The sequence below is a fragment of the Pituophis catenifer genome, unplaced genomic scaffold, assembly GCF_029215685.1.
Source record: "Pituophis catenifer annectens isolate HBS135680 unplaced genomic scaffold, rPitCat1.0.hap2 SCAF_2, whole genome shotgun sequence".
NCBI lineage: Eukaryota > Metazoa > Chordata > Lepidosauria > Squamata > Colubridae > Pituophis > Pituophis catenifer.
This window is the reverse complement of record NW_027256882.1, coordinates 114418041-114444701: the sequence shown is the minus strand read 5'-3', so window position 1 is coordinate 114444701 and position 26661 is coordinate 114418041. Positions and strand designations below refer to the sequence as shown.

The 26661-nt window shown below is 36.1% G+C and overlaps 1 protein-coding gene across 1 annotated transcript in view; it reads left to right on the top strand.

Annotated features, from left to right (window-relative positions):
- DOCK2 (dedicator of cytokinesis 2) overlaps nt 1–26661 on the top strand; it is a 314912-nt gene that overhangs the window by 63510 nt on the left and 224741 nt on the right. The window contains exons 23-26 of the mRNA XM_070934070.1: nt 3563–3671; nt 9477–9547; nt 9958–10061; nt 18980–19128. Coding sequence (XP_070790171.1) covers nt 3563–3671; nt 9477–9547; nt 9958–10061; nt 18980–19128 — 433 coding nt within the window. The remainder of the gene's footprint in view (nt 1–3562; nt 3672–9476; nt 9548–9957; nt 10062–18979; nt 19129–26661) is intronic.

The following is a 26661-nucleotide window of genomic DNA, read 5'->3' as shown; positions in this document are numbered from 1 at the left end:
TGACTGGGTGGGTGTGGCCAATTTTTTTTTTTTTTTACTTTTAAAAGCATTTTTTCTACAACCTTTTCGGCTGAAGAGGTTGCAGAAAGAAAATGCTTTTAGAAGGTTCTGATAATCAGGCAACCCAGCTGGGATCGCCAGAGGCTTTTAAAGGCATTTTTTTTTCTAAACCTCTTCGGCCGAAGAGGTTGTAGAAAAAATGCTTTTAAAAACCTCTGATGATCCCAGCTGAGGCACGTGATCATCAGAGGCTTTTTTTTTTTTACTTTTAAACGCATTTTTTTGGCTGAAGAGGTTGTAGAAAAAATGCGTTTAAAAGTAAAAAAACAGCCTCTGATGATCACGTGGCTCAGCTGGGCATGGGGGGGCGCGCAGGGATTTTTGCTACTAACTCTCCGAACCATCCGCCGCCATCGCTACCGGATCGAGTGATCCTGTCCGAACCAGGAACATTTCACCCCTGTAGGGAAGGTAAGTAGATTTCACTTCTGGTTGTTGGTAACCCAATTCATATTTGATGTCTCTTTTGTTATTATTTTATTTTACCTAGGGTGCATTCACATACCTTTTCTGTCCCAGGAAGATTTGACCTCAAGAATGAAAGCGATTGGCTCTTGCTTACTTGAAAAAAAAAGATGGGAGGGCACAGCAGCTGAGGAATGCCCAAGGGAGCATATGGTATGCATATGCTCCCTTGCATTTCAATCTGGGGAGGATTTAGAGCTAGCATGAGCACAAGACAAAAGCATCTTAAATGGATAGGACCATATGCACCATAGCATCGGTTTACTTCTCTTCTGTCATGTTCTCATCATATGCTAAATGAATGAATGACCCTCTTAAATAATAACTGAACAAACTATAAGAGATCCAATCATAGTAGATACCTAAGAAATTCCTTTTTTGTAGCAGTGTAGAAATTTCCCTATACACAGAGAGAGCACAGATTATTGCTACATGCTTTGATCAAATATTATATCGATGGGAAGTTTAAGAAGAAAATTGATGACTCCTTTTATTATTTACTGATTTAAATTTATTAATCACCAAGTCCAGAGGATTCTGGATGGTATATAGTTTTATTTGTATTATGCCTTTATTGTTTACAAGCTTTTTACTGTAGGTGAGAAACTATGGCTTGGCCCTAATCTGACCTAAATGCCATGTTTTAGATTGTTTTAAAAATAGATTTTTATTTTTAATCTGTTTGGTGTGTGTGTGTGTGTGTGTGTGTGTGTGTGTGTGTGTGTGTGTATAAAACACTAGAATGTGAACTATAAGGCTGATAAATAGTCTAAATGATGAATTATATAAAGAAGAGTTTAAAGAATATTTAGTTTAAATAAAGAACTTTAACAAGGGAAAATCTAATAAGGATAGAGAAGAAACTGTGGCTACTATGGTATCTGTGGTTGGTTTTGAAGCAAGCCAATTTGAAAGGAACAGTTAACAGAATCCATGATGCCTAATTCAAATAACAAACAATTTTAGCAAGGTTAACAATAAAAGCACTCAGAAATAGAAAGAGAAGAGAGAAGAAAAGTACAATTTGTTACATTTGCTGTATAAAGCATAGGACAGTGTGACCTGACCAATACCTTTAAAGGAGAATGAAAAAAACCTTAATTAGTTATTGGAAGAATGCCCTAAATAATAGAGTACTTATTTATTGAAGCAAACTGCCCACTGAAGTTGTAGGATCTGTGCTGGGAATTTTTGAGAATATTTATCCATATTAAGGATATAAAAAGTTATCTCCTCTGGAACACTTTTGGTTCTAAGTTTTAAACAGCCATTAGACAAAATGCTTTCACTGGGTTCTGTCAGAATGTTACATCTGCATTTCCATGTAGGTTTTGCATGTATACATATATCCTTTATTTGGCTTGCCCATAGGGCTTATAAAATGGCCTAGCTTTCTCGTAAAGGAAAAGAGATTGAGAGGCATTTCTGTATCAACAGCTGTCATCATAGACTGATAGGATTGGAAAGGACTTTGGAGGACTTCTAATTCAGTCCAGGGCAGAAATCTTTATATCATCCCAGGCAAATGGCTTGAAAATCTCCAGCAATAAAGCATCCATGACTCCAGGAAGTCCATAGCTTTTTCATTCAAGAACTTTCTTCTTAGATTGAATATGGATGTCCCTCTGTAAAACCTTCCCCCATTCTTGCCCTACCTGCAGGAGCTATGGAGAATAAGACTATACCGTTTCGCCTGCAACTCCTCTTCAAGTACTGCAAGCTGCTATCATATCTCCCCTTAGTTCCTTCCCTTTTAGGCTAACTTTGCTCATATAACTGTTATTTGGAGGATTTAGTTCCAAGCCCTTTGTCATTTCTATTCTTTTCTGCATCATTTCCTTCTTTCTTGCAATATGGTGGCCAAAACTAGACACTATACTCCAAATGGGTCTGACAAATGCATCATGGGGTGGAATTATCACTTATATTTATTTGTTTAAAATAGTTATGTACATAAATATTACATTGGGGTTGTTGATCTTTTTTGAGGGGTTTTCAAATGTAAGAGATTTTGATAGGAGAGATCCTGATTGACTCATTAGTTAATTTAACGACAATTCAAACTTTTATTACAGGATTTAATTCTTTATTAAAAATTGAATGAGTAGGAAAAATGGAATTTGTATAAATAGGCAAGTAAGCAACAATTTTCAACTAACCTTGTATGTATGCCAATTAAGAACAAAAGTATTCTTTAGTTGCATACTAAAGTAAGCAAGCTACTTTTTATCTAACTTGTTTTATTCAGAACATGTGATTGATGGGTAGGGTTTGATAGATAGGCAACTGAGAAGAATCCCCTCCTAGGATTTGTTTTGTCAGATGGGATTAATTTTAAAGAAATTATCCTCTACTTGAGTATGAGTCAGAGACCTGCCTTCTTGACTTTCATTTCAATAATGCCAGAAAAAAAATCTGTTTGATGGTCAGAGACAAATAGTCAGCAACATACATTTAGAGCAATAACCTTGCCAATTTTAAGATGTGTGGACTTCAACTTTCAGCTTTCCTCATGCTAGAAGTTCTAGAAGTTAAAGTTTACACATCTTAAATTTGCTAAGATTTAGAAACACTGATTTAAAGAACAGTGTGTTCCAGTCAGAAAGTTGCATTAGATGACTCAATTGGATGATGATGATGATTATGCTATCCATTCAGTTGTGTCCGATTCTTGGTAATTCTATGGGCCAGGTCTCCACATCTTCCAATCTTACACTATTTCTTTGAATTGTTCTATGCTCTGGCTGGTGTCAGTTTTGATGGTGTCCAGCCACCATGTTCTTTGGTGGCCTGGTTTCCTTTTACTGCTAACTCTTCCAGACATAACTGCTTTCTCCAGTAATCCAACAGATTTTGGGATAATTCCTTAAAAGCTTTAACAGGAAGGGAGGAAAGGGTGCTGGATCCATGATTGGATCTGGAAGTATTTTTTTGAGTTATACAACATGCATTTGGTGTAATAATATTCAATGCCTTTTCTTGTTTGACTGAAGCTCAGGTTTGAAATGCTATTCTGTATTTTTTTCTTCCCTTTCAGACTATATGAAGGTAAAGAACTGACAGAATTTGAAGAAGCCATGAGGAGGCTTTTTGAGTCAATCAACAACCTGATGAGAAGCCAACATAAAACAGCTATTTTATTACAGGTTTGCTTATTTTTTTCCTTCAGTGCTTTAGAGTGTTTCTCAAACTTGGCAACATTAAGATGTGTGGACTTCAACTCCCAGAATTCTCCAGCCAGAATCCTGGGAGTTAAAGTCCACGGATCTTAAAGTTGCCAAGTTTGAGAAACACTGCCTTTAATAAAAGTGCATAGGAAAAGTGTAACTAGGGTGGTGTTTGTTAACTTCCATTCCAAAACATGAACTTTCTTCTGATTTAACCATTCTTTAGTCATGCAACTTTCATGTTTTGGGTCATTGTCTTGCTGCATATTGCATTGTTCCTTGAGCATCACAGACAGTTCACAGACAGATATTCTGTAGAATTTTTCTGTAGAATTTTCTGGTATAATATACATACCAATTACAATTTGGTTCCTGATCTACTCTTTTATGTTTCCATGTTCCTCTGTTTCCTTAGACTAGTGAGGATCTAGTGAGTTAGTTAGCTCCTTGACCTTTGTTCCAAATGTTGGTTTAGAACCTTAGGCCACATTTGGAGTGAGTGGAGCACTGATTCAGCCAGCAGTTCAGTCATTTCATTGTGGCTTGATCAATGTGGCTGAAGAGGGATCTCTGATTTTTATGTGATTATGCACTGCTGACCTAGGGTAATCCATACTGATTTCCAAGTTATTGTAATGATACAAGAACTGAAAAAGTCCTCAACTTACAAAAGTTCATTTAGTGATAATTTAAAGTTGCAAAAGCTCTGAAACCACTTTTCACAACCATTGCAGCATCCCCATGGTCACATGATCAAGACCCTTGGCAACTGACTCATATTTATGACGGTTGCAGTGTCCCAGGGTCATATGATCACCTTTTGTGACCTTCTGACGAAAGTCAAAGAGAAAGCCAGATTCATTTAACAACTGGGTTGCTAACTTAAAAACTGCAGGGATTCACTTGACAATTGTGGCAAGAAAGGTCATAAAATAGGGCAAAATTCACTTAATAACTGTTATCATTTAGCAACAGAAATTTTGGGCTCAGTTGTGGTTGTAAGTCAAAGTCGGTATATGTTCTCTTTTGCTCTAAAGGTAAAAGGTAAAGGTTCCCCTCACACATATGTTCTAGTGATTCCCAACTCTAGGGGGCAATGCTCAAAGCCGAAGAGTCAGCACTGTCCAAAGATGTCTCCATGGTCATGTGGCTGGCATGACTAAATGCCAAAGGCGAATGGAACGTTGTTACCTTCTCACCAAAGGTGGTCCCTATTTTTCTACTTGCATTTTTACATGCTTTCGAACTGCTAGGTTGGTAGAAGCTGGGACGAGTAACAGGAGCTCACTCCGTTACGCGGCGCTAAGGATTTGAACCGCCGAACTGCTGACCTTTCTGATCGACAAGCTCAGTGTTTTAGCCACTGAGCCACAACGTCCCTCATCTTTTGCTCTACAATTGCTCAAAACTAATTCTGCCTTTCACAAAGTCTACCGCTTGTCCTTGAAAAAGAATTGTTTTACAAATATGTGAAAATACATGCTGATGTACCAAGCAGGTTAAGCGGAGATTGATTTATCTGTTTGGACATCCTGTGTGTCATTTTGTTTTTTGAGGTCATATTATGAAATCTTGTAACCCAAGTAATCCTGTTGCTAAGCTCTGGACAATCAATCAGGCTGCAATATAGCACAACTGAGCACTATAGTAAAGAAAACAACAACAACAACAACATAAATTCTCCTTTGAATCCTACCTTTCCAGTTTAGTGTTTAAGATCTGCAGATTGGAACATCTAGTATAAAACTCAAAGTAATAAGGCTAAAAATGGATGAAGCAGATGTCTCGCCTTTTAAAAAACTATTTAAGTACCAGGTAACATTGTTTGCTTTAAGCTGCAATCCAGAGACTATTGTTGACTCTAGGGGAGAAAAAAAAGAAGGTATCTAAAGAAACCGTTTTGTATAATTTTTGTCTTTATCTTTTATATCAGTGAGACTGGAAACAGTTTTGGTTTTGCAGTGCAGTTTAGACAATAATTGATAGCTCACACACAGAGGCAATTTTAAAGGTGTAGGTATTTAGAAATCAAAGGTATCCTCAGCATGCCCTAATATAATAAATGATAGTTTATGGATGAATATTTTAGGATTGTTGCAGTAGGATGGGGAGAGGTTGAAACCACAAGGAAAGGAAATGCTTCTTTTATGTGAGCTTTCCGCAGTGGGAAAAGATAAGGTGCCAAATATATTAGAAAAGGTAGACACAAAAATGGAAATACCACAGCAGTGTGTACATGAGCTGGGTATCAATGAGATGGAAGAACCACTTCAGTCATAACATTAAGCTTAGCAAATGATGCAGAATGAAACTGCAGAAATAATCTTAGTTCTGGCTCTAGGTTTAGAAGGAGACATTTCCCACCCTCTCAAGAGTTTTTTTTTAGAAACTTCTGGCTGGTATAGAGTGTTTTTGTTAAAGGGATCTAGCAATGCCATGAAAAGTCAGTTTCGATTTCCTATTCCTCTCTCATTTTATGTCCTTGACCTGAAGAGAATGCTGTCACTGTCAGGCACTTAAAATAAAAGTAGCTCAAGGTGGAGAAAGGAGGGTAAAATTTTATGTGTCTAACATTATTTAAAGGCATATTGTGGAAGGAGTGATGAAAATGCATATATTCATGAGCATATCTCAAGTTCATATTCTTATCACATTGTATTAATTATTCTTGGGAAATTTGAGCTTCTGGATTCTTTAGACATTATTCTTTCTTAGAGACAGATTACACAAGATAAAAATGATTTAGGTCAAGATTTTTGAAGGACTATCTGAATCCTTATGAGCTTGTTTAAATGTAGAGATCAGCCTTGGAGGTTTAGCTATAAAAATCAACAGATTTTGCCCCATTATTACTTTCTCTCTTAGGTAGAATTTTGCTGAGATAGTGATTTGATTAAATGTTCTTTATTACTACTATTTTTAAATAGTATGACTCCTTGCTTGTGAAATAGTTTAAACTTTTATTATCGATGGCTGCATTTTATTACAATATTATTTTTGCACGTTTATGTTTCCAGCTGTTTTGAAGGTAAAACAAACAATCCCTAGAATTGTTGAGCACAAAAGATCAAGATCAACATAAAGATAACATAATAGAAGTCATGCAAGCTGTACATCACCCTAAGTTTCTTGAAAGATATATGGGATAAAAATACATAATACATTTTAATTCACCAGGTTCCTTTACCCTAGCAGTACTATAAAAATGACCTTTCATGTTAGCTCTCTTGATGGAATGAAGGTCCATCAATGAATACTATGTCTTGAAAATGGAGCTGAAATGGAATCAATCACACAATGGTTAGAACATAAGAAGAGTCTGATTGATGAAGCCATGGCAGGCACATGGCATGGAAGTCAAAGAGAGACGGTGACCATCTGTTGAAGTGATGATGCCCCCTCTGTCCTTTTTTAGTTTGTAATATCTTAATTTTGCTCATATATTTTGGCACCTAATGAGAAGAGAGGAGTCACTGGGAAATGATGTTAGGAAAGATTGAAGGCAAAAGGAAAAGTGGATGGCAGAGGATGAGATGGTTAGATAGTGTCATTGACACAGTGGGCATGAATTTGGGCAAACTCTGGGAGAGAATGGAGGACTGGAGGGCCTAATGTGCTATGCTCCAAAGGGTTGTGAAGAGTCGGACACAACAAAAATCTTAATTTTAACTTCATTCTTAATTCTGTTTTAACTTTGCTGTATTTATGTATATAAACCAGTTTTACGTGTTAATTGTAAGCCACCCAGAGTCATTTAGATGAGGTAGGCAGTGTAGAAATGAGATTAATAAAAAAATAAATGTTAGTTGCTCAGAAGGATGAGGTGGATTCATAGCCCTTTCCTGCTGTTCTTTCTCTGCAACTGGTGTTCAGAAGCATCTTATACTCCTGGAAGGGAGGCTTGTTGTCAATGACTTTTTATTGCATATTTACTTTCCGTTGCAAATTATAGCAGTGTAATATTTGGCGGGTCATTTGCACTTCTTCATATATGTAGTCTATGGAAGGTACAAACAATATTCTCATAACTCTAGCGTTTCTCTGTTAGACAGCATTATTGGACAATATATTCTTGGGGAAAAAACTTAAAAAGAACTTTTTATTTCTTTTTTGCCATGGTTTCAGTTCTATTGCCATGACAGTAAAAGAGCACAAAGACTTGTTTTCTGGTTACCAAACTTGAGAGACTCTTAATTTTCATCACGTATCCTCTACAGTTCATAAATTTGTTGTGATGGAACCAGCTAAAATATTAAAGTTGCAGTGGGAGTAGTCAAATACCCCTTCATAAATATTCAACAGCCATGAACATGGCTAATATTCTGAGTGGCTTTGCTTATTAGGAACATTTTTTTTTCAGGCTAAAACATCAAAGTAGGCAGAGGCAAATACAACCGATATACTTGTATATATACTGTATTTTTTGGACTATAAGATACTCCGGACTATAAGACGCACCTAGCTTTTGGGGAAGAAAACAAGAAAAAAAATATGCCTCTGCCTCCTAGCCAATTGGCTCCTTGCAGCAGACAGCAAACAGCCTGGTCAGCTTCAGCACAGCCTGATTTAGCACGAACAGCTGATTGGCGGTCGGATCTGCCTCCTGGAATACCACTGATCAGCTGATCCAGGCTGTGGGGATCACTGCCGCCCATCGAGCTGTTGCCACCTATCACCACTGCCATCTATCACCACTTCCACACGCCCCATTTTCGGCCTCCATGCACCCCATTTTTGGCCTCCGCATGCCCCATTTTTGGCATAATAGATGGCAGCACCAATGGGCAGCGCTGGTGCCAATGGGCGATGGCAATCCCCACAGACGGAAAACAGCTGATCTGTGGTATTCTGTGAGCCAGATCCAACCGCCAATCAATTGCTTGTGCTAAATCAGGCTGTGCTGAAGCCGACCAGGCTGTTTGCTGTCTCTGTAAGGAGGCAAATGGCTGGGAGGCAGAGGACGAAGGGTGAGGGCTGGTGGGTGGGTGGGGCTTCAGTAACATTCACTCTATAAGACGCACAGACATTTCCACCACTTTTTTTTTTTGGGGGGGGGTACATCTTATAGTCCAAAAAATATGGTATAGGAGATATACCACTTAGAAAAATTTCCTAAATCAGACCCCAAGATGTTATTGCTTTTTAGTGGTAAACATATAGCTGTACTGGTGAGAAAAAATGTTACATACATGATTTGCTTAATCTTGCTTAATCTTCCTGAAGCCTATGCTCACATTATAGTGATCTAATTTGGCCGTCAGAATCTAGAATTCAGGATAAGGAGGGATATCTGCTGGTTCCCATAAGCCCAGTAACTTTTTTTTTCAGAAGGAAGCTACTTAAAATCGGAACCTTCCCAAAGAAAGAAAATGTATGCCTATTATACACAGTAGCAGCCATTTCTAGAAAATCTAGATTGTTAAGGATATATGGAAGATCAATTCACCATGAAAACAGTGTCTCTAAATGACTTGACAGTGGAGTTTGATAAAGTCCACATATAATTGTCATAGGTATGAGTCAATAGCAGGAGACCTAGGAAAAAAAATTACATGCTGTAATATTGGTAAATGAAAAGTTAATGATAAGGTATTTCTCAGTAAAAGTAGTCTGTAAGATGTTGTTGGTTTCTCCATACTCTCCAGAGTCCAGTTTACTAAAGACAAGCTTTTGGATATATAGGTCCTGTTTTGGACTTTAGTGAAATACAGTTCTAAATTATGTAAGCTTAAATGAATTTTTGAAAAACAGAAAATATGATCAACTATGTTATTTTTCTTTCAGATGGCTGCCTTGAAGTATATTGCATCTGTTCTCCAAGATGTAGAAACAGTCTTTGATGTCAGACTGCTCAGGTGAGATGACATTTGGCATTCCAAAGCATCAGGACATTTAGATGCCTGCAATTTTGGCATGCATCTTCAGATAGTCACGTTGCAGGTTGCAGTACATTCCTGGCATAAATCTCGACTCTGCTGGTTCAGTCTTACATAATTTCAAGCATAATGTAAGCAATACCATTTGCATAAGAAACTTGCCCAGAAAGCATGAAATTCATTCAACTAGATATAGAGCCTTTAATTTTTTATTCATTAAGTTTTTTTCCAATTACCTTGCTATACACAAGGGACTCCGTATGGTTTCTTATTTGTTTAATATTACCTTTTCTCAAAAAAACCTCCTCATACTTTTTGCATGACTGTCTTAAGTCTTAGCAATTTCCTGACCAAACATTTTGATCGATCTTATCTTTTTTTATCTACAGCCAGCTTTTACATGAATTTTTCGCCTGCATTCCAGCAAAGTTGCAGAAGCAAAAAGTTCAATCAATGACAGAAATTGTACACAGCAGTCTCTTTAAAAAACAAGGTAAGTAACAGAACCATTTTAGTGTTCATAAAGACCTCTTCAAAGATCATAGGTATGGCTCCTTCTTCTAAAGTTGCATTAGCAAACTTAACCATCCCAAACCACTATAATTTTTGGTTTCAAAATCATTAGTTTAATACTAAAAGAAATATGTGTTGTACTACCTCGGTTCTCACAAAATGGATTTTGCTTGTGTTTGGCATAAGTCAGTAACTTTCTTCTACCCAGGATTGCACCATAATTCATTTGGCCTCCTAGGGGCCGTAAGTGGAATAGCTACAATATTATATTAGACTTAGACATAGAATAACTTTATTGTCACTTTGAATGTACACTAATCAGCATACATTAAAATGAAATTTTGTTATAAAAGCTCTTAAAGGGTCATCACCTCCAATATACACTACAGAAACATGACAAAATAAATAATTAATACAAAATTATGTATATACCCACATATATTATATGACACATTATGAGAATGGGTAGAGCCAAACTAGTCTAAGAATTAGAGGCTCATAGGGCACACTCTGATAGAGTTTCTTATGAAGCAGAGCTGCTTTTTTGCCATCTCATTTGGGTCTCTTATCTGGCAGTATTTATTATTAACCAGAACTATGGTATTTGGTTTGGTTCTTGCTGAATAACTTTTTGAAAGTATTCATATGAAATTTGGCAATATTTATTCCCTCAGAACAAGCAACTTTCATGAACACTTATGTCCAATCTACCAAGAAATAAAAATAAAAATTAGCATTTTTCTTGTTTTGGTCTTTGCAAAATTATCCCAATTCCAGATTATTATTAATGGTAAGAAAGTTGGAACCTGAATGATGATAGATAGATGATGGCTGGCTGGCTGGCTGGCTGGCTGGCTGGCTGGCTGGCTGGCTGGCTAGATAGATAGATAGATAGATAGATAGATAGATAGATAGATAGATACAAAGGAAAAGCCACTGCAATGTGATATTTTCCAATTGCAGTATAAGGAAGAAGCGTTTGATGTGAATCCTGTCTCAAATGGTTATCATGGGTGGAAAGTGATTAGCCTAGAGGAGAATCTGGAACAGGGGTGAAATGCTCCCAGTTCGGACTGGATCGCCTGATCCAGTAGCAATAGGAGTGGGTGGTTCGGAGAACCGGTAGCAAAAATCCTGTGCACTCCCCCCCATGCCCAGCCGAGCCACGCGATCATCAGAGGCTGTTTTTTTTTACTTTTAAAAGCATTTTTTCTACAACCTCTTCGATTGAAAAAATGCTTTAAAAAAAAAAAGCCTCTGATGATCGTGTGGCTCAGCTGGGATCATCAGAGGCTTTTAAAAGCCGAAGAGGTTGTAGAAAAAAAATGCCTTTAAAAGCCTCTGGCGATCCAGCTGAGTTGCCTGATCGTCAGAGGCTTCTAAAAGCACTTTTTTTCTGCAATCTCTTAAAGTTGTAGAAAAAATGCTTTTAAAAGTTAAAAAAAAAAAAGTTGGCCATGCCCACCCAGTCACATTACCCCCCCCCCCCCACCAAGCCAGGCCAATTTTAGATTTCACCCCTGACCTGGAACCATGCCATTTGTTTGGACAATATGTATTTTAGAGTTGGGAAAAAAATTATCTCCTTTAGAGGGATGGACTCCTGGTCATAGTTATAAGCAGTGATCTTTCTCACTGATTCCATACGGCCAAGAGAGGCAACCCATTTTGTTCTCCAAAGTGCCTTTTGAAAGATACCATAACTCCTTTTGGACTGTTATCAGTAAGGAATAACAGCAACTGGTGCTTTGTCTTAGTGTAGCACATGATCCTGGTTTCTTTGTAAAAGGTGTATTTGCATGCAGCATGAGAGAAGCCAGGCCAATAAATTTTATACAAGTTCTAATTAGTTAGCAAATTTTAGGTACATTGAAAATTTCTACAACATTACTTAGATCAAATGTTAAACTAACTGGAATCTACATTTCCTCTAGGATTTCACTGGGGATATCTCATCCCATTAGTTACTTTAAAAGTAAGTTATGTCAAAAACCATTAAAGGAAATCTATAACTTAATAACAATACGGAAAGGTTATTCAGAATGTTTTCAACTATTCATGAAAACATTTGCAAACAGCTACGTCTCATTTTTGATTGTAAGAAAGCCATTAATTATGCCTGGGGGAAGCCTATGTGATTGTCCCAAAGAGTTTTATAAAATATGATGAAAAGAAATTATTCTTTTGTAATAATTTAAATGTTACATAAAAGTGACTTTTGAATTAATGAATATAAATATGATGGGATCTGATGCTTTTACCCCTTTCCCTCTGTTGCTTTTGGTCTTCATATCTTAAAAGCAAAACAAATAGACGGGTGGTAAAAATTGAAGGCTAATATCAATATTCTTTAAAAGATATTTGAGGTTTAAAATTAGAATTAGGGTGAGTTACATTTAGGAATGTAACATAAAATTTAAAATCTGTCTGGGATCTTTTTGAGTCAGATATCTCCATTAAAGGACACAAATTAAACAGCAAATCTTGCTGGGGAGACATTTTTTCCCCTTTAAGTGACTGCCCAATTACTTGATAAATCTGTCAACTGAACCTTTCTTACATGCCAAATAATTTATGATGGGCACAGTTTCTGCGTTTTAAAAAACTGTAGCTTCCAAACTCTTACAAAAAAGTACTGTTAGTTTTAGCAAGACAATGTGAAGCTGTTAATTCAGGTCAGTGGCTAATTCCATGAGTGAGTTCACATGAGATACCAGAGCACAAACCAGTCAACCACTGGTGTCATCACCAGTCAAATTGTGCAAACCCAATGCACCTGTTTGGTGTAATAGTTTAGCATGCAGATCCAGAAAATGGGGTTAATTGGAAAAATTATGGATCAGTACTTCATGTATATATGAATCTGTATCAATTCACTGGTACATTAAGAGAAGACAAAACCTCAACATCTCAATACTTGGAATTAAGTGCCATTAAATTTGTTAGCGCTTACCACTTTTGAGTAGGTCTGAATAGGATTGCAGGGTTAGAATCTTGTTTACTTTGCCATGTGTAAAACACTTAGCAAAAATATATATAACCACATGCATAATATGGTTATTAAAATAAAATAAAATAAGAACACTTTGAAAATTGCAAAAGAACTGTCACAGTGACATAGCGTACTTGGGAAATTATCTTGAATCCAAGCATATTGACAAGGGACTCCATGGTACAAAAACATCTGCTGAACTAGAGAAATGCTACAAATAGTTTTGCATGAAGTGATGAGATTCTATATGGCCTAGAGCAGGGGTGTCAAACTCGATTTCATTGAGGGCTGCATCAGGGTTTTGTTTGAACTTGAGGGGCCAGGTGGGCCTGGCCAGGGTGGCATGGCCATCTCGACATCACTAATGTTGGGAGCAACTGTGGTGGTTCGAGAGCTGTGCCAGTGAAAACGGAGCTCGGGAGGGTTGCAGGAGGCCATCACAACCGAAAATAGAGCTCGTGTGTGTGTGTGTGTGTGTGTGTGTGTGTGTGTGTGGCCCTCAGAAGCTCCATTTTGCTGGCAGGGGCATTGCGGGCTGGTCCTTCACTGTTTCTAGGGTGGCCCCATGGGCCAGATCTAAATATCCCATGAGCCGGAACCAGCCCGTGGGCCTTGAATTTAACACCCCTGGCCTAGAGGATAATCCAAAACATTTTGCAAAATGTATGAATTATTAAATTATGGTACATACATCTGAAAGTTACAGCAGAAATAATTCCTGCAAAATCATCTCTCCAGATATAGGGAGGTCTTTCGGGATGACTTTCTGTCATCAAACAAATTTTTTCCATAAGGAATAATAATGTAGTGAGTCACAAGGTATTGTGACATGTTAGTTATCCTAAAGTAGGTATTCTAAAGTAAGGTTGATAGGATACATATAATTTTTACATTCTTCAAAAGTAAATGGAAACAATGCAGTGAATTCTCTTTCCCATGATTCTCCTCTTCCCCTTCAACTCCTTTTCCCAATTGTTCTTTAGAAGTGAATTACTCCTACATCTAAAGTCAACTAAAATAATAATAATAAAAAAAACATTTCAATAGGAAATGACAAACAAACCCACCATCACTTATGTGCTTTATATCAGCTGTGAAGCAACATTTCTTTTGAATAAAGTTCACTTCTTGAGACGTCTAATGAGGCTATAAGTACGTTACACAGTTCTTAAGACAAATTAAAGGAGTCGTTTGCTATTGCTTTTTTCAGGAGGTTTTTTTTTCCTGATTTCCCTATGCCTAGTGCTCTCCTATCCAAGCACAAATCAAATTTGACTTTTTTTCAAGGTCTGCCCAGATGTCTCCAAAGTAGGATAATTGACATCCTTTATGAAAATGGCATATCTTACTGTAGACAAGTCTAAAGCATTCCTATAGTAAAAATTCATAATTTTGGAATTGCATAAATACAGAAGTACTTTGGTAGTCAACTGCTTTGAAACTCATCAAATTTGGTACTCAATGCATTTTGATGCAAACATTTTATTCTGGTACTCATTGTTTCTTTGGTACTCAACGCACAAGCTTGTCAGCTGCCTTGTGACTCATCACATTATTCCTTATGGGAAAAATTTGTTTGGTACTCATCATTTTTTGTATCCATTGCTTCTCCTGGAATCAATTAACAATGAGTACCGGTGTATCACTGTATGCATATTTTTAAAAGGACATCCTGTTAATTATAAGCATATTGCAACATGAAGTGTATATACTGCAATAATCTTAGATGCAGTTTTCTTATCCAAAAATTCCTTAGTCAAGAAGTCTCTTGAGTTATATAATTTGTTTTAGCATTTTTCTATTCAAATTACAACCAAAGTCCTGCTGTTCTGTTTTCTTAAGGTCAAAACAGGAAGATTTTTTTTTTTTGTATTACCCAGCTGTTAAAGTTTAAAAAGTGGGAAGACTGGGAAGGCTACTATGATTAGAAAAGTAGCTATGTAGCATAGACACCAATTGTATTACATCTCAACCTCAGCCTCAATCTCTTTCTATAGAGCAAACACAAGCCAGTACTAACTAAAACCATCTCAGAAGAACTCAGTTCAGTTGCCAAAAAAGTTTTTTTGGCCACTTTAAATGGATAGAACTGTGTTGAGTTGAACTTCAATTGAAATCATCTTTACTTTATTTTGGTTTGGCATCATGGTAAAAGGAGACTCTAAAATAGTAAGCAAGATACTACTATGTTTTAAATGAATTTAAAGGTATATATTTTCAGAATACTTATTTTTAGTTCAAAGTTGCTTCTCCTAATTCTCACAGCAAATTTACAGTTAACTAAGATCAGCTTGTTTTGGAAGATCACTGAGGTAGGAACAAGGTTGATCAGGAGCTTGATACAGTCTTAACCCCACTTAAGAACCTGTCTCTAAAGTATATTTCTGTATATACATTTAAACAGTTCCTTTATATTGCAGCCTTATGGCTAGTCACATGCACTGGTAATTCTGAGGCATTGTAACATGTCCTGCAGGTCAAGAAATTCTACACAAGCTAGTAAAGAAACATCTATCTTGTATAATCAATATCGTTTTCCACCAGTACAGATAAAACTAATTCAGATATAACATTTTATTTTTTTAGATGATGGAAATTAAGAATTGATTGTCTACTTTATTTAAAGACATCTGAAATGGAACAGGAATAAACAGCTATATAAATTTCTATTAGCACTAATAAAAAGCCAATATAGCTAAATTAAAGGCTAGAAAGATAATGATTATGTTATCGTAATAGCAAAGATTAGCATGCTAAGTTGGTTATTAGTTAATTCATGTCCATGATGAATGGAAATCTGCATGAAATAGTTTGCAATATTTCATAAATAGTAGGCAGACCATCTTTTTTTCCTGCTTCATAGCAATTAGTATATATTCCAATTTTCTCTTATGCAGAATACTTAAGTTTATAATTAGGTACAGTAAACAGCAACATAAACGGGTTATCCATTTCTGTTATATATGCACAAAATATTGTTTCCCCACAGTAAGAGATGTTTAAAATCTATGACACATATTTTGAAACTAACTGGGTATAAATTATTATAGGATGGGGGGAAAAAAGGTTCTAAGTGATAGCTCGTTTTCCATTCAGAAACAGAATAAGAAAGAATACTCTTCTCAGTCAAATGGAAACTGACTGCATGAGTGCTGCATAAATGGAGTCAAAGGAAATTCCACATGGCTGACCATACCTACATGGCATTATTCACACAGGTCTCCATCCATATAGTACTTGTCTCCGACAAAACTCTGAGCATTTCAAATATGACAGGTTGTCTGCTCACAGTTTTAACACATCTGGGGGACAATAGGAGGGCAAGACTGTCTTAATTATCCACTCCCGACTTCTCCTACTGCTGAAGCACGTTCCCATCACTTTTGAATATAGGCATTTTAATTGTCCTGTCTCAGTTAATTTACACCTGCTGTTTCAGCTCTCCTTTTCACTCAATAACTTTTTCAGCTCCATAATGACACAAACATTTAGTGCTCTGCCTGCATAATTGTACCCAATTCATCTCCTCTTACTTTCTTTTAAGAGTTGCAAGCATTCGAACAACTGAGAACTTGGATGGCTACCAAGAAATTTTTAATTTTTGGGTCATGGAATAAATGCACCTTATATATGTGTGCACGTGTGTATACAGACACACACATATACAACACACACATACACATGCATCCTGCATATATTTTCATCCCCAGAACTATTCATACACTTTAGAGTTGTTGCAATAATGTGTATTTAAAGTTAAATACTGGCTCAGCAGACTAAAGCACTGTGATTGTGAAACTCACCAGGCTCAAGGTTGACTCAGCTTTCCATCCTTTCTAAGGTAGGTAAAATGAGGACCCAGTTTGTGGGGGCAATAAGATGACTTTGTATAAATATACAAAAGTATGAAGGCTATTGCTTAACGCATTGTAAGTCACCCTGAGTCTCCAGAGAAGGGCGGCATATAAATCAAATAAAAAAAAATGGCCAAAAATAAGAGTTTGGGGTAAACTTGTTTTGCTAAATGTACAGTACTTCATTTATGTCAGTGGCTAGGATTTATGAATAATAGATTGCATTATTAAATCTTCAAAGATCTACCATTCAATCTGTATCAGAGGTTGCCAGGGCAACCAGGTCTTTCATATTTTACCCTGAAAACGTTCCCAAAGACCTTGACAACCATGGCTATTTATTGATGCCTTGGGATAGAGTGGGTGGAACTCCCCTGTTTGTGAGGCTTAATGTCTGCTTTCTTATTTGGATTACCCTCACATAGTTATTTTGTTCATAAAGAATATGTATTTATATGACACTAGTTGTTAACAATGACTTGATGGCACTCCCAAAGGTGTTTTTGGATGACCGAGTATCTCCATAGACAACTTGATGGCACACAATCAATTACTTTGTGGTTATTTTTATACTGCTCTAATTTTTGTACTTTGTTGTTTTCATTGTTATTGTATGATTGTGGGCTGCCCAAAGCCTCATAGAGTTGGGCAGCATTCAATTTGAATAAATAAATACAATTAAAAAACAATAATTCTGTGAACATCCTTCAGCAACATCCTGGACCCTATTTCATCTAATTTCAGTAAGTCCCAAACCTTCAAGAATAGACTATTTATGGGTGCGTGGACCAAACCTTGTTGAATGATTTTATTCTCCAATATTTTTTTGGGACCTTTTCATTCCTCATAATTTTGATGTATTACTTTGTTCCAATACTACATCCTTGGCAGAATTCAGTCAGTCAGTCAGTCAGTCAGTCAGTCAGTCAGTCAGTCAGTCTCATTTTTGCTACCCAGAGGACATTTCTATATCTGTCATAACAATGTCTCTTCACCACACACACACATTCCTTTTCCACTGTGTCCCACACACACTGATACACACACATTCAGATGCACAAATTCATCATAATAATTCTGAACAGTGAACAAAAAGAACATATATTTTAATAGAAGCAAATAATTTGTGGGACTATCACTGTGCATAAGAAAACTGGAGAGTTCCCGCTGAGGTTTTCCATTAACATAGGGAAAATAGTTTCATACTACTTCAGTCATAACACACTTTCAGTGGGGGGAATGTTTTGTTTGTGCACTAGTTCACGTCTGAAGATTTGGAAATTATAAATTATTAGTAGGCAAGGAATTTTGTCTATCACATTATTTTTTCACCGAATCTTTTCATACCACTTTATATTTTCTTCTACCGTACTGTATTGCTGACTCCATCAGAAAAGGAAATATTTAGACTAGTGAGATTTTTTTTTCTTTTTAATGTTATGTGTGGCATGTAATGAAAGATAGGGAAAGGAGGGTGATAGATGGCATTCTCTTATGTGTTTAGATGCACACTGCCATATTTTATAAAACTGAATCTCTAGCATTATAGAATGCATTGTTTGTGTGCTGTCTTTTCTTCAGAATATGAACAGGCAAATACTTATTGTTGTGGAGATTGTGCGGACTTTACCTGTGGACAATATTAACTGAATATAACTGAATCAAGGCAGAATATAACTCAGTTTACATTGCTAAGCATCTTTTATTGCCCTTTTTTAGCTGTTATCATATTTTTAATCTTCTCCAGGGAATTATGAGAGAACATGACAAATTTTAGAATGATGACTTTGAAAGAAGACACACAATGCCTGCAGAGTCAGTTCACCAGTACTTAGTGAGATGTAGCCATAGTGTTCCTCTTATAAATCAGCAGATCTGTTTCTTTTGTATTTATACCTTTATTCATAATTAAAAATGTAAATTTTTAGCATCCTCCAATTGCAATTAAGAATGATTGTATCAGGGAGAGCTGCATTGTAAACATTCAAACAGTAAATATGAAAATATTTGTCACTTGATTTCTTCTCTAAATACCAAACTGTTTATTTTCAGAATGCAGAGATATCCTCCTCCCTGAAATTACCAAAGAACTGAAGGAATTACTGGATCCAAGTGTTGAAATGCAAATGATACAACAAGACAAAAAATATTGCATTGAATTACTCAACAGCATCCTAGAAGTTCTCAGCTGTCAAGATGCAGTGAGTACCAATAAATGTCAGGGATTATACAACTGATTCCAGTTTATCAAGTGTGTTTTGATTAAGGTGTAACAGTTATTTACAATCAAAATAATCAATCTAGATTCACATAAACCATGACGTGGGAAACAGAAACATACTGCAGACATGCAACATCCTTTCAGCTAAAGTTAAAAATAATCTTTAGCATTACTTACATAACAGCTGCCCTGTTTTTTTTTTTTAATGTCAGTTGTTGGTTGAAGTTGGCAGTAGAGGCAAATCTGAATTATAGTCATTTTCATGATTTCAGAAATGGGGAATGTGGTGCCAGAGGACTCTGCAGGAGTTCAAGAGGAGTTCAATAAAACAGCATTGTGTCTAATGAATGCAAACTCTTTCCCTTTTATGCATGCATCTGATATTTCATGCATGTATGAAAGAAGAAGAACATGTGTCATGCAGCATTGTTTTTGTCAGTTTGATGAAAATGCTGGATCCTATAGATGTCTCCAACCATTACTTTTGTTTGTTATGATGCTAGATATAATCTGATACATGCAGCATGTATCAGATTGTAATTCATTCAGATTCCAGACTGCAATCTCCATGGTGACACATCAGCCATTTAATATATTTTTTTCTCTTGATAATTGCAGCATGGAAACACATGCAATATCCATTACTGATCCACTGGCCAGAGATTTCAAATCACTAAAATCGGATCTTATTTTCGATTAGCATAGCAATAATTTTATTCTTTGAAAGATGATTCACATATTTTATTCATTTATCTTTTAAAGAGCACTTCTTTAGATATTATCTCAGTATCTTCCCTAAAATTTATTCACTTTTATTTTTTTATGCTGAGCAGGTGAGTGGTTATGCTTTGGATCACTTTGAATCAAATCAGACCCTGTTAAAGCAAATGATTTATTCATTATAGATATGCTCAGTTGCAAGCCTGTAGGACTCTTGGCAGCTTTAAGGAATTTGGAAATCATTAGAACATTTACAGTACAATAAATATAATGGAAACTATCAACTAAAAAAAATCCCAAATTGGGTGTCACTTTTTAAATATATTGCTAAATTTGATATTTTTGAAGTGGCACTAAATGGGACAATTATTTGACTGAAGTTTAAACATGGATTTAGAAATATGTGCCTCATCAATTTTCATAAATCTAGTAAAAGTAGCATTCACACATAGTAGTAAACCAAAGGCTGGTATTATGCACATAAGCAAAAAGTGCCCTGAGTAAAGACTCTGATTTTAAAGGACAAGTCTTTGACATGTACACCACTCTTACTACTACATGGACAGAGAAAGTAAACAAAGATTCAGTTCCATTTTTGCACGATTCTTGGTGTGGTGCTATATATCAAAAACTTGTCATTTAAAATAAACTTTAGTCAATTCCAAAGCAAGCCAATTTTACGCTTTGGTTTTTGAGGCTGGCTTGTTCACTTAAGTGGAATTTATTTTAAACAGTGATATAGGCTCTCATGTGACCAATCCAGAAACAACAGAAGTGTAATGGAATCCTGATTTATTTCTCTTACTGGTCAAGGAGAAAGGAAGGTTAAACATACTGCACTGCATTAAAAGAAAATGCATGAATACTTGTAGAACTGTGAGCAAAAACTTCATTTTCCCAGTTTTAAATCAGATTAATTAATTCAGAGGTGTAATGCAATTAATGGTGGCAAATGTTTAACCTAATTTATGATTTCCCCTCATGTTTTAATAGAACTGCATTGTTAGTACAGTTTGATTAAATGCTTTGCCACAATTACTACCATGCCTTTATAAAAGAGGAGAGAAATATCTTTCTCACAACCTACCCTGAAAAGGTTTAATTTGACAATCTCACTGTATTCCCAGAAGTTATTTCTCAAATAAGTATGAATGGATTGTAGTCATTTGTTTGGGCCTTGGCCATTCAGCAAGCTCACCTTTGAGAAAATTAGTAAGAATGCTTGATTTTACATGGTCTTTTTTTCTTTCTACCACCCACCATAAATTTCTGCAACTGGGTTTATTATCTAGGGTTATAAATTAATCTGTTACAATAGCAGCAAACTTTATTTGAACCGGGTGGCTGTCACACCCTCTTGACACTTCAAGTACAGTTCTGAAGGATAATTATAGAGTAAGCATGGTATAGATCCCATAATGCATGTACTTTGATGTTTTGTCTCTTATCTATTATATCATTTTTATTACACAGATTCTGACAATGCTTGTTGGTGCTAACCCTTAATTGGCCACTGAAGCTCTAATTCAGTGAAGAAAAAGTCATGTTAAAGCTGACATATACATACATTTTTATTGTTTAAGCAGTGTGGTGAAAAAGGACTTGTTTTGGCAATAAATCACATTCTAAGTATATTTTGGGGATTTAGAATTAAAATCTCACTGCCATTATCACTAAATGATACATTTAATATTTCCAGTCCTATTATATCTTTTCCAGGGTGTATACATATCTTAAATGCATCTATCTGTTTTTTTATTTATATTCATTTCCCTTTTCTTACCCTTCCAATTATCTATCTTGTTTCCCTGATACTGTCTCCCTCCTTCATTCTGTTACAACTTTCTGATTGTAGTCAATATAATAAAGTATATCTTTGCTTGTGTTAGTAGAATGTACAATAAGTAATGCATCATTTCATTATAAGAAGGATGCAAAATATAGTTTAATATATATAATGAAAAAGAAAGGAGATTACTAGAATAAAAATAAATTTAACACAACATTAAGTAGTAATAGAATGGAATAGTTTGGTTAAGCAGAACCTATGACAATTACCCCAGTTCATTCAGGCTTATGGAAGAGGTCTTAGTGTCGTATTTTCCACTCTAATACAGCCAAGGATAGGCTACCAACAGAAGCAATTTGGTTGGTCATGCTCCTAAAATATCCTCTATAGATATAACTGGATGGATGGATGGATGGATAGTTATTGATGAAGTTATCATTGTAAGGAACAGGTCTAAATAAAAATTGCTGGACTACCAAATTTGGTCTGCAGAACTTCAGTACACCACTAGATGTCAGAAAAGATAGAACTCTCTGTTGACCTCTAGCAGCCACCTGTTGTTGTTATTGGTGTTTTGCTGTACAAAACAGTAGCCCTAGAATTAATTTCATTTCAGCTGAAAGAAAGTGACTTGCTGACTCACTTTTCCACCAGTGGCAACCAAGTGAAAAGGATACTGAACATAGTAGTGTCAGAAAGGCTAGTGACAAACTGTAACTGGTTTCACACAGGTGAATTAAATGTTTGCCAAATGTGAAGTGTCAAGATATACTTCAGGTATGAAGAGGTTTGATGTGGATACGGAGACCTGTCTAATAGGATGCAGACTTTTTAAAAATGTCAAAAGAAGCAACATGCACATATCATAATTGAAAATGGGGCCTCTCATGACTTTTTCATGAAGCTATGTCTGTATAGAAAAACCAATCTATTATATTTAATTATTATTAATTATTATGCTTAATGTTATATAAATCACAGATTCCTGATTCTGAAAGCCATTTTAATCCTGATTAAAAGAGACTGTGTTTCATCTCTGAACACATATAAACAGTAATCCTTTAGACATTCTCCCAGGGAATTATTTCCTTCTGCATGGATTATCTCTGCAGACAAAGGAGTTCATCCATTTTTTACTCTTCTCTTTTCTTTGAACATGGAATAATGCTTGTTTGTCCTAGCTCTGACTAGCACTGGCGATGTTACCTAGTTTAGGTAATAAAATGTCTGCAAGAAAACGAGTTCAGAGAGTACCAAAGACCCTTCGTCTCAACCCTGAGCTACAGATATTCTCCTGGATCTGAAATCTATAATTTTGCATTTATTTTGTTTAGTTATTTTAAAAGCTGACTTGTAAATGCTTCTAGCTGGGCCACTTTTGCGAAAATGTAAACTTTAACCTAATTAGCCAGCAACTACTTTGAGGAGCTCTTTTGGGAAGAGTGTGGCATCTAATTAGAGAGCTCTCAAGAGGCCCTGGACTTAGAGATATTTGTTAGACTTATCAAGGCAGAAGGAGTGGATGGGAGGGAAGGAGGACAACCTCTTAGGAAAACTCTGTCAGAACCCAGCAGCAATACATGACATGTCCTCTGAAAATACCAGATCTGCCAAGAGGAACTGGGAAATCTGCCAAACAGCCAGATGCTGCTTTTGGAAATCGCTGTGCCCTACTGTGGCATCTGGCACTTTAACAGTTGATCAAAGAAATAAGATGAAGTTGGGAAGGCTTAGGGAAATAATAGTAGGTGCATGGCTATTATCTGTAAGTTTTAAGATTCTTATGAAAATGCAAGTGTCAAGAGTATTATGTATTTATGCTTAATTAAGTTAGGCAAAGCATTTGTTCAAGATTTTATGTTGCACTGATGCAGGAAAACCCATATTTAAGGTAGGCTGGGTTAATGAAGGGCAGCAACACAAAAACCACTGATTGCAATGCTCAGTCAATGCTCTGTCAAACCCAAACATCCCCCCAAATTATTTTTTTTAGAAAAAATATCTCAAATTATATAAAATAGACTGTTACTTTATGAGATTTTATGAGGTTGCTTAACATTTATTAGATGGTGGCAATTAAGAAAAGAAATGGGGTCCCTTGGAAAATTGTTGTTCCCATAGGGTAAACAGTCAGTCTGCCTATACTAATCCCTATGTCCATGATTTTAGCTTTCTGGCTAGTCACCATAGTTCCGCATAGCAGAAGATATGATTCTGGACAGTGTAGATTATAAACAGATAAAATGAGCCAATGTGAATGAGTGAATGCAGCCAGAGGGAAGAATCATAAGCATTACTTAATTAGATATGAGTATAAATATAACCCTAGTAATTAGCTTAGGAGATGAGAGTAATAAAGTTGTGGTCATACAGTTTCAGAAACAATGGCTTAATTATAGAAGCAAGAAACTGTCCTGTGGACTGAAGTAAATTGAGCCATGAACCAAGTAAAAAACAAGCTTAGGTATTGTTTTCTCCAAAACATTCAGAGTATGATATCTATTCCTTTCCATAGAAGGAAGGGGATGCCTTTTTTGGCATATCCCATCATTCTCAGCACATAGGATACTTTTTCCAGCAAGACAATGACCCCTTAAGTTGCTCTAGGAGGTGTACAGCATCAGCAATGAAAAAAACAGGCAGGGTATTGCTCAATTTCCATAATGTATAGAGTCCTACTTCCAAAAGTATGAGAAGGAGCATCAATCACGTCTGCTTCCACTGTAGTTACATATCTAACCTATTTAAAGCCACTGTAAACCAGAGAGCAACGAAAGGGGTTCCATACAGATAACACAGGCTGCTGAATTATGAAGGTACTGTAATCCATAAAAGAGATCTATAAGCACGAATGCAAAAGAACCGATGGTGCATTAAATATGGACTCAACTTATAATACGATGCAGGAGAGTTATTCAGATGCCGGATATTGTAGCCATTAATAATTATTTTGATTCTACATCTTTTTATTCTAACATCCTAGCCTTTCATCTTAATTAGAGTGACTTTAATACAGACGGAGTATCCATGGAGATAAAGATGTGCTTTCACTAGGACTTTTGCCAATTTTTGAAGATAAAAATTACATGTGCTTTTGATATAACACCGAAGATGAGGACTAATATCAATCTCCCTTGGTGTGATATTTCAATCATGGCATTTCTATCAGCTCCAAATCTGGGATGGCTTGAGTCATTCCTCAAATTGCCAGGATGTTCCAGGTTAGGTGTAAATTAGAATCTGTTTCTATGAGTTTTTAAAACACTGTGACATGACCAGGTTCATTGTGCCTAGCAGGTAGCAGTGAAATTTCTGGAAGTCAGTCACTGGGTTCACACATTGTGCCAAACCATAGCTTATTTAATCATGATTTGTAAAGCTATTAGCCATGTTACATCTTATCATGCTGGATAGGTTCATACCACATACAACCTACACATATCAAATTATAACTCGGTGCAATGGGCAAACACAGCCTAGGTTTGCTTATTTACAAAAAATAATGCCCTGCCTTTCAAAACAAGATTTTTCAAGGAAAGGTAAAATCAATATAATAAAAGTATTTTAAAGCCAGTATCTTAAAAGTTTAAACTGGAAACAACAGGATAAAATGAATCCTTAAAAAGTCAGACCAAAATAAAATGAACAAAACAAAAGAAAAGAAAAACAACTTACACACCTAAGTATATTCAAACAGTCATTAAGGTGACTGTCCCTAGTTAGCCATAATTCTTGATTAAGTTTCTACTATTTTCCTACCTAAATGATTTCATCATATTATGGGATTGAAGACTACAGAATTATCCTTTCAGGAGCCTTTAAATACCTGTGATAAGGAAAGTTTTAATTTTTGAGCTGTGCTTTTCCCTTAATGAAAGACTGAGTTGTGAATTCTTTTTAAAATCAACCCATCCTGTAGAACGAACACGGTGAGTAGCCAGTTGATGCTGAAAGTGACATTAGATGAAAAAAAAAATGCGTGAGAAAGTGCTGCAACCTTGCAGCATTTTGAGATTGAGATTCTTTCAAGAGATTGAAAAGTTGGTAATTTTCTATCCACAATGCTATTGAATGGTAAAAAGAAGCCAATGACTCAATGTTTAACAGTGAAAAAGATTGCTATATAAAATTAAGGAGAAATTCCCTTATTGAACATGTAACATCTTTGTTGCTCTATGACTGAGATGGACAGTCTCCAAATTTGATGAATGAATGAATGAATGAATGAATGAATGAATGAATGAATGAATGCAAAATCTTTGCAATGACACTAAAAGGGCATTTGAGTGCAATCTTGGAGATGTTTATAGAGATTCTCAGTCATCCAGGTCATAGTTGTCTCAAAGTTGCTTTTTTCAAGATGTAACTGGACTTTCTTGATTTTCTTTGAAGAAGTTTCACTTCTTATCCAAAAGGGTTCTTCAGCTCTGACTGGATGATGGTGAATGGAAGGATTTATATTCCTTGCAGACAGCTGGTCATTTGCATTCTTTTAGAGAATTGTTGAGGCCAGTTGGAGGTTTGTCTCTGTCCTCAGGATTACTTGAGTAATGCGGTTGGTTGACCCTGCAAATGGGTGACCTGCATAATTCAGGACACAGATAAACCTCCAAGTGGCCTCAACAACTCTCTAAAAGAATGCAAATAACCAGCTATATGCAAGGCATATAAATCCTTCCATTCCCCACCATCCAGTCAGAGCTGAAGAAGCTTCTTGGATGACAATTGAAACATCTTCAAAGAAAAGCAAGAAAGTCCAGTTGCGTCTTGAAAAAATATCTTTGGGACAATCTTGGAGATAAATCTGTGGGTTTGACTATTGCAGGTATTCAATGGTACTATACTGAATATACTGTACTTGGACTGTGTGGAGCTGATGCAGATAATATGGCAGGATGTGTTGCATCTTTGAATATTTCATTAAGAGAAGGAAATCTAAAACAAACCAACAAACAAAAAATCCCTCCTTGAAGGGAGAATATGTCAAGGACATGATCAGGTTGA